Consider the following 20,426-nt stretch of genomic DNA (forward strand, 5'->3'; position numbering starts at 1 on the left):
TTTAGAAGCTCCCCCATGTTGTTTTAGAAGTAGTAACTGCAGGAGCAGCAATGAAATGAAGTCTGTGAACTGGAATCTTTCAGATGGCTCACAAAATGGAGTGAATAGTTTCTTTTTCTTGTAAATAAGCACAGTAGTTCATGTAAGTTTATAACATGTTTATTCTTATATAATATACATACATACATATATATATATATATATATATATATATATATATATATATATATATATATATATATATATATTAAATTCAAATTACAACAAAAGTAAATAAACAAACGCAAATAAACAAATGAAGTTTGCTTTTCGAAGCGTTGAGATGTCTTTTAGAAAGTTAAAGAAGTGATTTTAAATTCTCAATCGCAGAATAATGCTAATAATATAGCCTGAACAGGATAAACTACCCCTATTTTGCAGAGAAAACTGTAGGTGGCTAGCTGTGGACACGAACTCACATCCCCATGATTACATGTCACGATGCTTTGATCGATTAAGCTAAACTACCCACTACAAATTCCTCTGCAAATTAAGATATATAAATCTCGCTTTATGAGATGCTCTCATATGTTAAATTCAAATTACGACAAACGTAAATAAACAAACGAAGTTTGCTTTTAGAAGCGTTGAGATGTCTTTTAGAAAGTTAAAGAAGTGATTTTAATATATATATATATAGTTGGAAGTCAAGAAGAGTTCAGATTTTGAAAAGTTCATAATAGTTCAGGTGCAGATAGGTACTTTCCAGGATATGAAATCCATAGTGTTGCTGAGATATAGTTTGGTGTGTAAATCAGTGGTGTCAGAGGTGAAAACCTTGGAATTGATAGAAAAGTCATGTGCAGCTAGTCGTTTAAGGCTGTTTCTAGAATAGTTGTGCAGTTGGTTTAGATCTTTGCATGTTGTCCACACTAAGTTCAGGAAGTATATGGTGTAAAGTATGTGTGGCTACATGGTAATGGGACATAGGACATAGACTCATTTCTCTCTCACCTCTGTAGAACAGAAGCTAGAGTGAAATGAGTTGAGAACAATTTTTTGGATATGTTGCATTGACTTGCATGAAAGGAATGGTAATATATTGTGTGACAGACGTTGCAAACCCATACCTTAGAATGACAAACAGATGTTAAAACAAAGACAATAAGGGTTTCTTACAAAACAATAACGAAATCAAAATTGGGTTGCAGTTTGCTCACTATTTAGGTTGCATTTTTAATAAATTGCCTACAAATATCCATTTCAAAAACGAAAAAAAAGAAATTTGAAATTTAAATAAAATGATTCTTCACATGAAAAAAAAAAGATAAGTAAATTTTCATCTTAAAATTAAAACAAAGTAGTTTCTTGTTAATCGTTTGTTTATATTGTCTTTTCAGTTAATTATCATTATGATACTGACTCCAATGATAATATGCTTTGCACTTAATATTTTTATTTCATTGTTTCATTTTTTTCAACGTGTACATAATATTTAACTTCCTTGTTAAAACTAAATTCCAGTATATTTTCTCCATTAATCATTGCCATAAGGTATCATGCAATTTTACAGCATGTAGATCAGTGGTTCTCAACCAGGGTCCATACAAGATTTTGTTGTTAAAATTAATATGCAATGTGGTGAGAAGAGGTGAGAAAAGGTTTACAAACTTTGAGATTCACAGAGGGGATGACAGGGAACTGACACTCCTGGCAGTTTGCTGTGCTTGAAAAGACACATCCCAGCATGCAGGCTCATCCCTTACAACCCCTCCAGCTGAGCATCCCTAATCTTGTGGGCTCATAAGTGCACCTGCAGCAGTACTGTGTAAAAGCACCCAGTACACTCTGTAAAGTGGTTGGCATTAAGAAGGGCATCCAGTCATAGAAACCATACCAAAACAGACATGGAGCCTGAACAGCCCTTCAGCTGGCCAGCTTCTGTCAAACTGTCCAACTCATGCTAGCATGGAAAACGGACGTTAAGTGATGGTGGCGGTGGCAGCGGCGGCGGAAGAGGAGGAGGAGAAGAAATTGGTTATATTTCTCCAATACACAAAATATTTTAACATTTTTTTTTATACAATTGCTAATAATATTTCATTATAAAAATATAAGAGAATTTCTTTAAACATCGAATGGCTATGGGATCCACCCAAGTAAAATAGGAACCAGAAGGTCCACAAGCAAAAAATGGTTGAGAACCACTGGTATGCAGTGGCACACTGGTGTGCCATGAAACGATGCTAAGTGTATCGCAGTGTAATACTTTTAGTCATATTTTTAGTTCAGGTATGCCACTGAATTTTGGAAAGAATATAAATGTACCACAAGTGAGATAAGGTTGTGGAGCACTGGTCTAGATGATAATGCTACAATAAGAGTATTTCTGATTAAATGCAAGTTCTCCCATTGGATGAAACCATAGCATTACTTCATTCTGACTTTCTCATAATGATTTCTTGACAGCAATATTGAAGTAGTTTGCCATTGCTCTCCCCCAATTGGATGGCTGTTGACCCACAAGGAGCTCATCTACCCATTGACAGGGCTTGTTTTTAGTCCTACTGAGTGTCCAGACACCCTCCTCACAAGAATAGCAAGCTACTCATGGGGAAGTGGGGGGAGCCTGTTTAGTCACTGACTAATAACAGAACAGGTAGTTCCAGTTTACATGGTACCAGTAGCAGCTCTCATTGGGCTGTGATGAGATGATCCCTATCCTGACTTGTACTCCATTAATGTTAGTGACAAAAAAATGTCTCTCTTGTTCTGAAATTTTATATGCAACATAGACCATATCAATGATAACTAAAAATTATATGAGCCAATGAGTGAGCCATTATGAGGTAGGTTGACATACTAGAAATTGCAACCAAATCTTTACAAATCATACCTGCTATCTGAAGAACGTATCAAATAATGTAATCTTACATAAATAAATCAGGTAGTCAGAGCTCAGTCATGGCTGATATGGAGCTGAACCACAATAACTATAAATGTGTCACATGATAGTATAGGAAATGTCTTCTTCTTCTTCTTCTTCTTCTTCTTCTTCTTCTTCTTCTTCTTCTTCTTCTTCTTCTTCTTCTTCTTCTTCTTCTTCTTCTTCTTCTTCTTCTTCTTCTTCTTCTTCTTCTTCTTCTTCTTCTTCTTCTTCTTCTTCTTCTTCTTCTTCTTCTTCTTCTTCTTCTTCTTCTATCCCTAACTGGTGACTGGACAGGGAAGCCATCCTCTCAACCAATGCCCTGCTGGATGGCGGGCTCTGGAGATGATGTTATTCCATGCTTTCCAAAGTTTCACATCAAATTTTGAAAATTGCAGAAGTTTAAAAATAAAAAAGGAAGCAAACATTAACCCTTCACTTTTTTTCAGGGTAATCATGGCGAGGATGTTAAAGAACTATATTACTATCTATGTAATGTCCCTAACCACAACTATATGAAAGCTTTGTATCAGTACCCACAGACAAGTTTCCCATATAAAAAATTAATCAAACAAAATAAAAAACGCTGTTATGCTGAACGAGAATATGAAATAGTTGATACAGGTTGGTAGCTTCTTTATTTTCTTTTGTTTGTATCACATTGATCCATTTATATTAATATAAAATTTTGGTTTAAATAAGTAGTTTCCTTTATAAGGGAATCATGTTTGATTTTAAAGGCAAAATTATCAAAGTGTCAACTAACTACTTCACAAGCCAAATAGGGCAACTTTATGTATTTGATCAACCTATTAAAAATAGCAATTAAAGCTCCCTCAAATCACACCCTTATAAAAAGAAAGGATATATTAGATCATGTAGTCCATCTGTAGTACCAGGGATCTCTGTCCTATAGATAATCAGTATTGTGCAGCTAGTTGTGTAAGTAACTTCAGAATAGTTACCTATATTATTCATAACCATAATAGGAATATGTGAAACTAGGTCAATTTATATATATATATATATATATATATATATATATATATATTCAACTTTACGATGAAAGTAAACAAACAAAGTTTGCTTTTAGAAGCGTTGAGATGTATTGTAAGATACAGAAATTAATTTATTTCTCAAACGCGTGATAATGCTATAAATAGCGTGGTCAGGATAAATTATCCATACATTGCAGAAAAATACGCTACTGGCCAGCCATGAGACTCGACCTCACATCTCTGTGATTATGCGTCAAGTGTTTTACCATTAAACCAAACTGGCCAGCAACGAATTCTTCTGCAATTTTAGAACTTATAAATTTAGCTTCATACGCGTTTGAGAAATAAATTTATTTCTGTATCATATATATATATATATATATATATATATATATATATATATATATATATATATATATATATATATATATATATATATATATATATATATGTATATATATATATATATATAGGTTCCAGGGTTATAAGATGTTTGTTTTTACAACAGCACAATAAATTCTATATATTTTCAATATTATGATTTCTCTGTTCGATTAGAGATCTGAAACTTGTACATTCTGTGTAATCATAATGTCATTATTACAATTTACTAATATTTTTTTTCAAGGTGCATTTGTTTCTGGGTATTGGGATATTTACATGGAATTCGCTAAAGAAGAGGAGAAAACCTGTCTTTGTCGTTATACTGTACATAATCAAGGAAGTGAGCGTGCAACACTGTATATTCTACCTCAAATATGGTTGAGGTTAGTTTATTAATTGACTACTTTTCATTGCTATAGAAATACATAATGATGCATAATTTATTCATTACTTTTGTTCCCTTGTAAACAGTATTTCTCTATAAACATAACTATGAGGTGGTATCAAAAAGTTCCTGGATTAGTTCTGTAGCGCACCAACAGATGTCAGCATATGGTTGTGTGTGCATTGAGAGCTAGTAGTGACCTACATGAGGCTGTGTGCTGAGTGATATTGCAGTGTTTACTTCACAAGTTGTGAAATTTGTGTTTTTGTGATCACATGTATGTAGTCTGCAATTTTGTCATGGACAGGAACAAAGAGCCAATGTGAAATTTTGTGTTAAACTTAGGAAGTCTGCTACAGAGACATTGAGTATGTTTCGGCAAGCTTACAGTGACAAGGCAATGGGTCATATGCAATGTTTCAAGTGGCACAAGCACTTCAAAAGTGGAAGAATGTCCCTGGAAGATGATGAGCAATCTAGAAGACCTGCCACGTGCACCATCCCTGGAAATGTGGTATTGTGCATCGAGAATTTATCCCCCAGGGCCAGATCATTAATTGAGAGTACTACTGCAACGTCTTAAAGCATTTGGGAGAGGACATTTGGCAAAAGTGACCAGATCAGTGGAGCACAAAGAATTGGATTCTTCACCAAGCTCTCCTCACTCATGAGTTTCTTGCCAAAAACAACATAGTATTGCTTCTGCACCTGCCCTGTTTTCCAGATTTAGCACCTGCAGACTTCCATCTCTTCCCCAAGATGAAAATGCAGCTCAGAGATCTCCATTTTAACACCATTGTTGAGATCCAGCGCAAATCACAGAAGGTCCTCAACTCACTTACGGAAAACGACTTCAAGACCAGATTCCAAAAGTGGCAGGAATGCTGGGACCGTTGTACTGCTGTACAAGGTGACTATTCTGAAGTAGATGATGTTAAAACTTAGATAAATAAGTTATTTTTTATTAAACATAACTTGTCCAGGAACCTTTTGATACTACCTCATACATTCTCATTTAACTGTATTTAAAAGATTTTCACCGACTTTCATGCACTTTAAAAGTAACATAAGTCTAAAATTTTATGTGTATGTGTGAAATGTAAAATTTTTTTAGCTAATTTTCTTTCTTAATTATTTACATTTCATTGCTTGCTATTTTCAGAGATACATGGAGCCATTATAGCTGTGATAAATGTCATACATTCTCAAAACCAATGATGAAACTGCATAATGATAGAAACGAAATTTGTGTTCATTATTCTGAAGGTACTGGTACAATTTTTGTTTTCATTAGAAAGAAAATTTGTATGGAAACATTTTCAAACTAGATCCTGTCTTTGTTTCTCTGTCATATTCTAATCTCTCATCACCTGGCACAAAACCACCTCTCTCAATACCTCTTCCCACCTTTCAGTTGAGGGATCTTTGATGTGCAAGTTACTTGGTGACTTCACTGGTGTTGATGCTACTTAAAAAGCACCCAGTCCACTCTGTTATGTGGTTGGCATTAGAAAGGGCATAAAAACTATGCCAAAGCAGACAGTGGAGCCTGGCACAGTGCTCTAACTTACCAGCTCCTGTCAAACCATCCAGTCAATGCCAGTATGAAAGGCGAACATTAAATGATGATGATGGTGATGATAATGATTCTGTATGAAGTAAAATTTGGGTTGAAGTTATGTAAATTAGAAATATTAGGAAACTGAGGTTTTATTATTATGCACACAAATTTCGCCATGGTCAACTTTGACTTTCATCTTTGCGAGGTCAATAAAATAAGTACCAGTTGAATACTGGGGTTGATGTAATTGACTTACCCCTCCTTTCATTACTATTATTATTATTTTCGTTATTGATAACCACTTCATTTCACTATCCCTGCTGAATGTCAACCAGATATCTAGGTCATGTACTGTCATGCAATTGTGGCATTTCATAGCATAATATAGCTTTAAAAAGGTATAAAATTAAATAGTAAGGTATGAAAAAAGATATATAAAACAAGGGAATTCAGTATTAATTATTCAATGTTACAAATGTAAACTACAAACCATACTATTGAGAATAATTTTTTTAAATTTGATAAATATTGTGTTTACCAGGAATATTTACAAGAAGCTCTCTTATGCCTTTATTATGACTCCAATTACAACCAGGGTTTTTTGTCTTCAATTGCCACTTTCTATCTACTAATCTTGATTTCTAGGTCTTTGAATATTTTATTTTTTATTTGTTTCAGTCATTGGGCTGTGGGTATTCTGAGGATTTAGATGAGTAAATTGACCCCAGGACTTATTTGTTTTTAAGCCTGATACTTATTCTATTGGTTCTCTTTTTGCCAAACCACTAAGTTACATGGCTGTACATAAACCAACACCAGTTGTCAGATTATAGGGAGACAAACACAAACAGAAAGATACACACATACACACACACACACACATGCAGATATAAACATACATACATACATTTATGCATGCACACATATATACATACATACATATGCACACACACACTTATATACATACAGACAGACAGGAATAAATAACAGTCATTACATATTTTTCTTTATTAGAGTAAATTTGGTTTACAACTGTAGTCATTATAGGTACATTACTGATAGGTTTACTTAGTTGGTTCATGGATCAGTTGAGAAAAATTGAATGACCTAAAAAAATTAATGCTACTTTCATCAGTACCATTTCTGGTGATGTCTTCTGGTTAATCAGAAATGGCTCTAATGGAAGTAGCATTGATTTTTTTAGATCATTCAATTTTTCTCAACTGATCCATAGACCAACTGAGTAAACCTATCAGTAACATACCTATAATGAATACAGGAAACAGCTGTGAGCCAAATTTACTCTAACAAAGGAAAAATATGTAATGACCATTATTTATACCTTGTCTTATTTATCACTTTGTGTAAAAACCAATATAAAATTGTGATGAACCATAAAAATACTTGGAGATCTTCACTAATCTAAACAATATTGTTAGCCTGGATAAGGCGGTGAGCTGGCAGAAACATTAGCATGCCGGGCACAATGCTTTGCGGTATTTCATCTGTCTTTTATGTTTTGAGTTCAAATTCCACCGAGGTCGACTTTACCTTTCATCCTTTCGGGGTCAATAAATTAAGTACCAGTTGTGTACTGGGGTTGATCTAATCGACTGGCCCCCCTCCCCAAAAATTTCACTCCTTGTGCCTAGAGTAGAAAAGAATATTGTGAGCCTGGTGTACCAACAGAGAGCTTATGAAGTATTTTGCAATGATAATATTGAGTCAATTGGCATTTATTGTACGGTTTGTATGAACTATAAAACTGCATAAAATTATTGCATATTTTGCTTCAGTTCCTGGTAGGAGATAATGTGTATGTTGGTCTTTAGCATGCATCATAATGTTTTATTATTATTCTCTCATAAATTTTTCATCCTCTATTAGTTAGTAGGGATGTTGTCTTGAGGTGTAGTGACGACAAGTTTCCTCAAATCTCAAGAATCTTTCTTACGATTCTTGCAGAATAAGGATTGCACTTTTCTGTAGGTTGATTAGGTGTGTCTCAATTCCAATATCCTTCAGCCTCTTTAAGTAGCAGTTTCAGTGGTTGGCGTTAGGAAGGGCATCCAGCTGTAGAAACTCTGCCAAATCAGACTGGAGCCTGGTGTTGCCATCCGGTTTCACCAGTCCTCAGTCAAATCGTCCAACCCATGCTAGCATGGAAAGCGGACGTTAAACGATGATGATGATGATGATGATCTTCCACAATCTCTTCCTCTCTCTGGCTCGGTCCTGATATTTCTCAGTTTTTTTTTTGTTGTTTTTTTCTTTTAATTTTTTTGGTATCCAATCTATCATCATGTGATATTGAAAACTCTGTGATTTTACACTGTTTCTTTTGTCCTTTATAATCATATTTGGTCTTCTTGTTTCATATTTCTATAGTATGGTCAGTATTTATGGGGAAATCCCATAAAATCCTGTGATTCTTATTCTCTATCACAGCCACTGACTCATGTCCTGTTTCTTTTAATCCATATACTCAGCACTCTTTTGCCTATACAGTCATGCCTGAACTTATATACGTTTTGGGATAAATTACTGCATTCATTCAAGAGATGGTTAATGTTTTTGTCTCCTTTCTCACAGATTCTGGATTTGCTCTCTGAGTTTTATTGATCTTTGCCTATATCAAATCTGTCTTAATGGCTTCTTCTTGAGTGGCTAACAATTAGCAATTTGGGTTCTGGTTTCAGGTTTTTGTCCATTAGCCACAGCCAGTGTTCTTCAGTTCCAATGTCCGTGGTTTGTTGTATGAATTGACCATATAATTTCTTCTCATCACCTGGCAATAAAACCACCTCCCTCAATATTTCGCCCACTTCATTTGAGGGAATCTTGTCTTGTGAATTACTTGGTGACCTCACTAATGCCAGTGTCATGTAAAGAGCACCCAGAGTGGACACTCTGTAAAGTAGTTGGCATTCGGAAGGGCATCCAGCCATAAAAACCATGCCAAAGCAGACAGTTGAGGTTTAGTGCAATCCTCTGGCTTGCTGGCTTTTATTGAACGATCCAATGCATGCCAGCATGAAAAACAGACATTAAATGATGATGAGGATGAAGGTGATGACTAATTTCTTTCAGTAACACACAAGACTGATTTTATAGGGAACTGGATATTGTCAATCAAATTGATGTTAGTGTATTTTCTGTTACTAATTTTATCAATCCTATGATTTTAACCGAGACTTTGAAGGTATGAAATTAATTACTATAAAGCATTTTGTGCTGTATTGTAAACAACCTTATATAAGTATTATTCACTCTGTTGTAAATTTAATAAAGTCATTACTATGCTCTGTACACTCTCAATTCTAAATAATGTTTATTTGTAAGATGACAAATGTGATAAATGTATGTGACAAAGAATAGTTTTACATACATACATACATACATACACACACATATATATATATATATATATATATATATATATATATATATATATATATATATATATATATGCAATAGTAGGCATAGTTCTGCTAACAGCTAATTAGCAAAGCTAACTTTCCATTTAACAGATTAGCATTTTCACTAACTTTGGAAACCATTAGCTGACCAATTAGTTTCTGCTGAATTTAATTCCACTAACTTTAAGTCCATTAACAACATTCATATGTTTGTTCTTGTCTGTTGTGGGTGTATCTCAAAGAGTCTGTCAGGCACGCTATTGGCTGACTATGAGTACACATGACAAGACATGGTTGATCGACACAGCAGCAGCTAGTTGAGCAACATTGTATAATTCTGCAGTTTTGAGTTGTGTTCATTTTCGACTTCGTCACATTACAGATAGTCTTACAGTGTCAGCGACAGTAATGTACATTATCAGAAGGCTGCAGACCTTCACTACTTCTGATGTCGGCTTCCTGATGGAGTACACCAAAATGACGTCTAGTGTTGCCAAGGCCTTGGATAAAATCAAGTGGGAGGACTAGGCCTATCTCGGGATGTTTCAGTCAACTGTAACAGCTACCGTCATGAAGTTGAAGGAGGCCAAGTTCAAACATCTGTACTGCAGTTCTCTGGTAGATGCAATACTGGCAGGCATCATGAAAAGGTTTGGGCTCCTCTTAGAAGACCTGGAGTACCAGCTGGCTACTACCTTACACCCCAAGTTTTACCTGTTCTGGCTGGAGCAATATAACATCCAGGTTAGCAGAGTAAGGGACACAATGGAGACTGTCACAGAGATAGCCCTAATGGAGACCAGTGAGGTGGACAGCAGCACCATCAGCAATGAGGATGAGGAAGATGATTTCTTCAGCAACATCACTCGGTCCTGGGAGAGCAGGAGCCACAGGTCACTGAAATCTAAGGTGCAGAACTTGATGAAGACCTGGCTAGAGGCTGTTTCGAAGGAGGTCCTGACTGAAGTCGCCTTTTTGGGTGAGCAGGTCTTTATTGACCTGTTCACCAAATATAACACCACCATCTGATCCAGTGCTGCAGTTGAAAGCCTATTATCTATAGGCAAAGATATTTTGAGGGCCAAGAGAGCCACCCTGTCAGATGGTAACTCTGAAAGGCTGATGTTTATGAAGGGCAACCAACATCATGTTGAGGTAATGGAGAAGGCCCAGCCAGAGTTGTACACCTTGATCATCATCTGATCTTGGCATGATACCTATGCTATACTATACCTTTTTGATTAATCTAATACTTTTTGTACAGTAAATAAAGTGTATGTTGACTGAAAAACTAAGGTTTAATTTAATTTGTTCATTTAATTATTTGTGTACACCTTGATAATCATCTGATCTTGGCATGCTATACCTTTCTGGAAAGCTTTGTCTAAGCTACAACATGAAATTTTCAGTTCTCTTTAGGTCTGTTTTTAAGGATTTTAGAGCCAAAAAACCAAACCGAAGCTAAATTCATATGGTAAAAGTTAGCAGTTATCAGTTGCATTAGTTTCCGTTAATTTTTTTTTCCTGTTTAGTGGTTTAGCATTTGTGAAGCTAACTTTTTTAGTTAACAGATTAGTGGTTAGCTGTGCCCACCACTGTATATATATATGTGTGTATGTGTGTTACTATATTATCAATCATATTTTTCTTTCTAGGATGTTTTATTGCCAAATTTGATTGTGGTCCTGATGGTACTTTTCCAACCATGCTTTTTACTGAAAACGACACCCAAACGTCTCTTTACACCAAAAACGCTTTCCATCGGTATATTATTTCTAGTAAGCATTCAAGTGTGAAAATTATAAATTCTTCACTTTATATCAATGTATTAAGTATTTGATTGATTAATTGTTAATTAACCCTTCAGCATTTAAATCAGCCATATCCAGTTCAAATATTCTAGCTACTTTATGTTCAAACCAACCAAATCTAACCTCTCACACTACCCTACAATGTCATTCTAAAAATAAGCAATTGCATCATCAAAATCTTGAAGCTATGAGACAATGCATAATTAATTCAGAACAAAGCATTACATTTGAGAAAGTAATCTGAATGCTAAAGGGCTAAATGGATTTCTTTACCTTAAGCTGTGAGTTAATGCATTTTTCAGATTATCACTACCACCTGAACCTTGAGTACCTTTTGGCAAAGTTGCAAGCATTCAAATAAGAGCTTTGATCTGACAATAACTTTATATATTGATGTGCTGCTTCCTGCTGCAACAGTCCATGAGCCTTTGTTTCTTTCTCCCTTTCCCCCTCCTATCTCATTTTTCTCAAACTGACAAACACTAAGTATCTCCCCACCAAAATAAAATTCATGAGAATTTTGTGCCCTACCCAACTATTTATTAGTGAGTTGACAAAATGGAGCTTGCTTCCATATTCTTTGCCATATTACTCTTCTTTCTTTTCCATAGTACTGAACAAGTTTGAAACCATTTTAATTATATTAAACATCACATTATGTCCACTTCCTTTCCAAGCCTTACAAGTGCTAACCACCCTACACCACCACTACTGCTACCACCACGTGCCCTGAAAACTGGAAAAAGGTTTTGGATGTTGCTTTTCTTTTGATGCTGCCCTTTTTCACTGTCATGACTATGCTATAAAAAAATATGTTCTTTCATCTCTTTCTTTTGTCAACACCAGTGAAATTGCTCTATAAATCCAAATTTATACATGATTTTGAAATGAAGATTCAACAGCTGAAAGTTAATTCTAACACAATCCATTCAACTTTGAAATAGTAGTAATGATATCTAATGTTGCCTGAGGCAAATATGATAAAGTACTTACCTTGATGCATAGTAAAATACCAGTAAAGTGTTGTACTGAGGTATTTTTGAAGCAATAATCTAATATTTCAATTATTTTCTTTTACACTTAATAGTAATGTTTTCTGAAGGACAGTTAGTATTGTAGAGATCTTCCACATCTTAGTTCTCAAATTCTTTGGAATCGGATGATCCAAAGATATCATTCTTCTTGGCTGAAAGTCAACTCTAGCTCAAGAAATATTTCTAAATCTGGCACCTATTTCTGGATTAAGTAAGTTGTGGCAGTAGACTTGCCCTGTCCAAAGACATAATGTTATGCTTCACATGAATATGAACTCACAGCCTACAAGTTGTTTAACCAACACATTAGCTACCAGATTATTTTGGTTCTGCAATTCTGATATTCTCAGTATTTACATTTGATATCCTTCCTTTACAGCTGACTAATTTGAATTTCATCGACTGACAAAGTGGACACTATATCTACTGCAGCTCAACTGACCTCTTAAATATTTAAATATACAAAGTATTCAAATTTTAAAAGACTTGGATTGCTTAGTTAGAATAAAAATAATTCAAAATTAGTTTAATACTTGTAATGTTTGTAATAACCAGGGGTTTGTTATAGTTAATTTTTTCTGTGAAATATTTAGATGGGAAATGCATATTGGAGTCATTTTTGTATTGGAACAGCACAATTGCTGAAAAGAGAATATTCTACTCCTTGCTTTGAAACTTACATTTCTTTATCATGCTGCAGACATTTTTGTATTCGGGAAAGTTACTTAACAGTATTTGTTTTGTTAAAAGGTTTCATGCCTTACAACAACAACAAAAAATTAAATGAAATAAGTATTATTCCCTATCTCTGCTTTTTTTTTTTTTTTTTCTTCAGATGAATTAACTTCTGTCAATCCAGAAATGCAAGGAACCAAATGTGGTGCTTTATATTGTTTAACTGTAGACCCAGGAGAAAGTCAAATCATTCAATGGTGTTTGTATTCAGAAGGTGCTGTTGCTGAATGCAGCAACTTTAAATGGGTGTTTGAAGAGATTTTAAGGAAAAGAGAGAAAAATGCTAAAAACTTTTATACTATGGTACTGTCGACTTTTCAACCTTCCATAAACTTCTCATGAAATGTACCCAAAATATCATCACAAATATATTTTGTTATTATTAAAATTTCTCCATCATCATTCTTAAAATAATCTTGTTACTGATAAGGAAAATATACACATGAAAAAGAAGAGGACTTGGCTTTTCAATCTTGTTGTTCCTTAAAATCACCTGATAACTTCCAATGACTGGTTTCTAATATACGAAAAAGATGTCAAAAGAACTTTTAAACTGTGCTAAACTGTGCTTAACAACTGTTGATTGTTTATTTTTTGAGAGAAAATGTACTACAATTGTTCTTCCAGTAAAGTGAAATAATACTATCAAGGAGGACACAGTTCATGATATCACTCTGGGTTTAGTTTCACAGTGTCCAAGATATATTAGGCTGTTGAGGGTGAATTAAGATAACTGTAATATTAGGTAAGGCCTGTTTGCCTGTTCAAGTGGACAATAAAGAATTGTCCAATACTTGGCATAGTGTCTCAAAGAATGCTATTAGTATTGCATAGAGATGTTCCTGGACATCCAAAAACTAAAAGCTTTACTCTTTGCTTCTTGGTAGAAGCTAGACAACCCTCAGGACATAGCTTCACTTTTCTAGCATCCATACTATGATATGATTTTTTGTGTACTCAGATCAAATTACATGTCAATTATAGTTGCTAAGATCCAAGAATTATACTATGTCACTTTACTAGCTGTACTGTCAAATACTTTGGTAATATTATGAACACAACAATATGAATACTGCATTAACATTTGTGAAATGAAGTAAACATTTTGAATACAATAGTATCTAAATTTGATGTAGTCATTCATCATTGGATATCCTTCATATCATTATATATCTGGTAGCCATATTAAAGAATTATGCTATTTTATTTTATATTGAGAGCATTCCTCTTTATGGAGTCAAAACCAGGATTATGAAGGAGGATCTTCAAGATCACTTAGATTGTATAACTAGCACTCCGTCAGTTACAACAATGGGGGTTCCAGTTAATCCGATCAACAGAACAGCCTGCTCCTGAAATTAAAATGCAATACTCTTAATGTATTTCTCAGGACGATTCACTGTGACACAGTGTGTGACAAGGCTGGCCCTTTGAAATGCAGATACTACTCACTTTTGCCAGCTGAGTGGACTGGAGCAACATAAAATAAAGTGTCTTGCTTAAGGATACAACATACCACCAGGAGTCAAACTCATGACCCTATGATTGTGACCTGAATCCCCTAACCACTAAACCATGCACTTTCACTTAGGCTGTATATACACCAGGTTTCTCATGAAGGTTTAAAACATGTCATGGCATGAGTACAAGACCAAAGAGAAGTTTTATAGAGATATTCCACTCATCTCTTCTCATGTTGCTCAAGGCAAATAAGTTTTGCTAGCCACTGCTATTGTGCTGAGCAGCAGGCCTTATCAGTTGTTATATTTGGGAGACTTCTTCACTCTAATAGAGAGTGAATACTTCTTAGCGACATAGATGTTATTGGCAGAGAGAGACGCTCCCCATAAAATTGAGAACCTATCAAAACTAATGAGAAACAGAGTCTTGCTGTGGTGAAACACATCTCAGCTGTGGCTACTTGAAGAATTTTATGTTCTTGTGTATTTTTATTGAAATCATATAATATGATTTATTCCTGTTGTGTCTACAAAATTAAAAATTTTAAAGGAATTGTATTTATCTTTTGTTAGATATTAAGTCCCTCTTGGACTGAAGAAGAACGAAATATTGCCTGTCAAGCATACGCTGGTCTCCTCTGGTCCAAACAGTTTTATTGTTATGATGTTCGTAAATGGGTGGAATCAACTATTATACGTTCAGGTAAAAAAAAAAATGTCTCTGATATATCTGCTATTAAGGATTTTTATTCTTTGAAAAATGAAACCTCAGGACTCATTGATAATTGAAAACAGGGTGGCTGTATGGTAAGAAGCTTGCTTCCCAGCCACATGGTTATGGGTTCAGTCCCACTGCATGGTACCTTGGGGAAGTATCTTCTACTATTGCCTCGGACCAACCAAAGCCTTGTGAGTGGATTTGGTAGCCAGAAACTGAAAGAAACTCATTGTGTGTTTGTGTATATATATATACACAAAATTTATAACTACCAGGCTCGAAACATTAAAGACTTTTTCACTTCCCGAGCGTTATACTAATACATCTGTTTGTTGTCTACACCACCTGTCTTCATCTTTTGTTTTTTTGTGAATTCTCCCTATATATATATATATATATATATATATATATATAGATGCAGCACAGAATTTTGTCAGTGAACAGGTCGTGGTCTCAAAGTGACAAAAATATTTTGGCAAATTAAATTTAAATGTTGAAGTGAATCTAATGGTTTTTGTGTGTTTCTTAAATGGCTTATAAACACCTTCCATGTTGCAATTGTTTTCGTTCCAGCACATGATCTCAGATCAGGTCACTTGCTATGCAAGTACATCACCGTAATATATATATATATATATATATATATATATGCAATTGCAGCATGGAAGGTGTTTATAAGCCATTTAAGAAACACACAAAAGCCATTAGATTCACTTCAACATTTAAATTTATTTTGCCAAAATATATATATATATATATATATATATATATATACATACATATACATATATGTGTGTATGTCTTTTGTTTGTGTTTGTGCCCCCACCACTGCTTGACAACTGGTGTTGGTGTGTTTATGTCCCCATAGCAGTTTGGCAAAAGAGACTGATAGAATAAGTACAGGCTTAAAAATGGTGCCCCAGCATGGCTGCAGTCTAATGACTGAAACAAGTAAAAAATAACATGGCTGTGTGGTAAGAAGCTTGCTTCCCAACCACATGGTTCCAGGTTCAATCCCACTGCGTGGCACCTTGGGCAAGTGTCCTCTACTATAGCCTCAGGCCAACCAAAGCCTTGTGAGTGCATTTGACAGACGGAAACTAAAGAAGCCCATCATGTATATATATATATATATATATATATATATATATATATACATATATTAATGTGTGTGTGTCTTTGTGTCTGTGTTTGTGTCCCCACCATTGCTTGACAACTGATGTTGGTGTGTTTATGTCCCCGAAACTTAGCAGTTTGGCAAAGGAGACTGATAGAATAAGTACTAGGCTTACAAAGAATGAATCCTGGGGTTCATTTCATCGACTAAAGGTGGTGCTCCAGCATGGCCACAGTCAAATGATTGAAACGTGCAAAAGAGATATATAATATAGCTTTTATATCTTTTATAGGTGTACCTCAAACACTGATGAATTTATAATTACTATCATTAGATGGTAGTTATAAATTTTAATTAATTAAAATTTCTTGGTTTGCTACATCAAGTATGATAATTATTAAGATTTCATGGAGCAAGTACTCTGGGTACTTTTACCTCAATCTTTCTTTAAATGTATAACACCATTCAGTTCATTCACAAAAATTCTATAATCTCTCTAATCATTTTACGATGAAGTGGTCATGGCTAGACTATGTTTTGCTGATGAGGTCTAATAAGATTGAAACATATCTAAGATTGTCACTAAAAATCAAATTCACTCTCTCACACACAGATACAGACACACACACACACACATACTAACTTATTCATCTGTGTATATGTTTCATAATTTATAATATTGTTTCATAAGGTGGCAAGCTGACAGAATTGTTAGCAATCCAGGCAAAATGCTTAGTAGCATTTCATCAATAATTATGTCCTGAGTTCAAATTCTGCTGAAGTCAACTTTACCTTACATCTTTCCAGGGGGAATAAAATAAGTTACAGTTGAACACTGGGGTCAATATAGTTGCCTTACCTACTTCCTGTGGAGGCGCAATGGCCCAGTGGTTAGGGTAGCGGACTCGCGGTCGTAGGATCGTCGTTTCGATTCCCAGACCAGGCGTTGTGAGTATTTATTGAGCAAAAACACCTAAAGTTCCACAAGGCTCCGGCAGGGGATGGTGGCGAACCCTGCTGTACTCTTTCACCACAACTTTCTCTCACTCTTTCTTCCTGTTTCTGTTGTACCTGTATTTCAAAGGGCCAGCCTTGTCATACTCTGTGTCACGCTGAATCTCCCTGAGAATGTTAAGGGTACACGTCTGTGGAGTGCTCAGCCACTTGCACATTAATTTCACGAGCAGGCTGTTCCGCTGATCGGATCAACTGGAACCTCGTCGTCGTAACCGACAGAGTGCCAACCACCACCACCTACTTCCCAAAATTGCTGGCCTTGTGCAAAAATTTGAAACCTATGATATAGTTTGAGGATGAAGGATAATGCTTGCAACTTCCATGGATCCTTGACTAAGAGATAATGTTACTTGAGTAAAATTAATATAGTTAATATTCACTTAGAACATGATGATCAGTGATTGAAAGGAAAACACAAATAGGGACAGTGTTCCCAAGACACAGTTCAAAGAAGTAAGAATTGGGTGAATTGTCTTATATATAGTATGAAGAGTGAGAAATGGCTGGATTTTTAGGGGTAGTAGAGGTGGATGTGTTGTGTGTGTTTTTGAATATATGTATAAGTGTATGAATAATACAAATAGTTTTGAACTGTTTGTCTGTTTCTTGAACATATTTTTGTTAATTTAAAACTATAAAATACTTTCTTTAGTTTGATATATTAACTTTATTGATTGATTTTTATTGTAATGTTTTATTTGTATTTTAGAAAGGATTTCCCCAGAAAGTCTGTTTTGTGCAAGTGGTTGTAATAACTGGACTGATGCTAAGAGAAATCAGAACTGGATATCTCACCTCCAAAACTGTGATATTATTTCTATGCCTGACAAATGGGAGTTCCCTTGGGTTTGTCTAATAATTATTTCCTTTCCATTCAAAATGCTCATTAAAATTGATTATAAATTGGGAGCTAACTTGTGTCTAAATAATAATATTTTAGAGTTACAGCTAATTGAATTTAAAATGCAATGGGTGTGCAGCAGGAATATCCAGCAATCACCCATGTTGTGATTCGTTTGAACATTACCCACATGATCAGCAAAAACTGACCAATCATAACTTTGCTTGGAAAGAATATTACCCATGTGTTCAACAAAATCTGATCAATCACCACTTCGTGTAAAATAGGCTCCAGCGATAATTTCAACTTTTAGCACGCTTCTTCCTGAGCCCTCCAATCAGTATAAAATTGACACATTGTGACTACCAAACAGACAGCTTTGGGATATAGCAGAGAAAGCATGAGATGATACAGTACACAGACGGCAAACAGACACAAGCAGCAGTCCACAACAACAGCCAAGAGGTGGAATTAATGTTTTTCCTGCTGCTAACCATTGAGTCTTGAAGTAAATATGAAACATAGCACAGGCAGATTTTACCTTGATCAGTAACTCAAAATGAAGATTATAGTAGTAAGGCTTGAATTCCTGGCCGGGCAGTCAATAGTCCAGCAATTTAATCTCATAGATCTGTACCATGTTGCTGGTCCTGAACTGTGTCAGTGACCAATGCACTTAATGTTTGCTCACTCAGATCACTTCACTTTAATATAAGTACTATGTATAAGTAGTTATTGAAAGCTCTGTGTAATGCAAGTGCTACTGTATAACTCAAAAAGGTTTTGTTAACTTCAATGTGCAAGTAATTATTGACAGCTCTATGTAATTCAAGTACTACTGTATAATTTTAAAAGGTTTTGTTAGCTTCAAATGTTTAGTTTAATTCTTTTAACAGTCCTTTAGCAGGCAAGTGGAAATGACTCCAAGTGAATCCTTCCTAAAAGTTCTAATGTCTGTTGGTTTCACCTGATTTTCAGTCTTGCTCTGATACCCTCAATAGTATAGTAAGAAAGAAGTTAAAATCATAATGATAAAAACATACACTAGACCCAAAAGCTCATACTATTGGTGTTTTCATTCTTGGCTGTGTGGTAAGAAGTTTGCTTCCCAACTACAAGGATCTGCATTCAGCCCCACTATGTGGCACCTTGCACAAGAGGATAAAATGATAATGATAAAAGTGTACACAAAACACAAAAGCTTATACTATTGGTGTTTCCATTCCTGTCTGTGAGGTAAGAAGCTTGCTTCCCAAACACATGGTTCTAGGTTCAATCCCACTGTATGGTACCTTGGTCAAGTGTTTTCTACTATAACCTCGGGCTTACCAAAACCTTGTGAGTGGATTTGACATAAAAGGTCTCTGCTTGGTGGATGCCACATCTAACACCTGATCAAAAGTGTACCAGGCTGATCACATCATGGCAAAATCTGACATTGTTTGAGGCAGATCCAGCTGGTTTCCATGAATGTTTCTTAATCCAGGATGAGTGTTGGGATCATCACTTTGAGCCAGAAACAAAGAGACAATCCATGCAGTGGAAACACACCTCCTCACCTTCACCAAAAAGGGCCAAGACTGTTTCATTAGCAGGGAAGGTGATAGCCTCGGTTTTTTTGAGATGCAAAAAACATTGTGTTTATTGACTATCTTCAAAAGGGCCATACCATCCATGAAGAGTATTAGGCCAACTTGCTGAAGCAATTATGAAAGGTTATCAAGACCAAACGTCTAGGAAAACTGATTAAAGAGATCTTGGCTCATCATGACAATGCTCCAGTGCACAAGTCTTATGTTTCAATGGCTGCTGTGCATGACTGTGGCACTGAATTGGCTGATCATTGTCCCTATTACCCTTATTTAGCCCCATGTGACCTAGTGAAATTTAACTCAGCAAAAATTAGTCTTCCCTGTTATGAATAGGCATCATAGCATGTACTACCCATAAGTAAGAAACTAAGGCACTGCATAATTGACAAATGTTTTTGTTAGCTTATAATGTTAAGTTCAAATCTTTCTACATTCCATGCAACTTGATA

General features: G+C 35.2%; 1 protein-coding gene across 3 annotated transcripts in view; it reads left to right on the forward strand.

The window, feature by feature from the left end:
- The window catches only part of LOC106875347 (uncharacterized), a 74,420-nt gene that overhangs the window by 23,431 nt on the left and 30,563 nt on the right, over positions 1-20,426 (forward strand). For all 3 annotated transcript variants that reach the window (XM_089354946.1, XM_089354927.1, XM_089354938.1), the window contains 7 exons: positions 3,355-3,529; positions 4,532-4,670; positions 5,835-5,938; positions 11,308-11,430; positions 13,333-13,535; positions 15,266-15,395; positions 18,254-18,390. In XM_089354946.1, coding sequence (XP_089211072.1) covers positions 3,355-3,529; positions 4,532-4,670; positions 5,835-5,938; positions 11,308-11,430; positions 13,333-13,535; positions 15,266-15,395; positions 18,254-18,390 — 1,011 coding nt within the window. The remainder of the gene's footprint in view (positions 1-3,354; positions 3,530-4,531; positions 4,671-5,834; positions 5,939-11,307; positions 11,431-13,332; positions 13,536-15,265; positions 15,396-18,253; positions 18,391-20,426) is intronic.

Source organism: Octopus bimaculoides, chromosome 1 (genome assembly GCF_046866305.1).
Source record: "Octopus bimaculoides isolate indiv1 chromosome 1, ASM4686630v1, whole genome shotgun sequence".
Taxonomy (NCBI): Eukaryota; Metazoa; Mollusca; class Cephalopoda; order Octopoda; family Octopodidae; genus Octopus; species Octopus bimaculoides.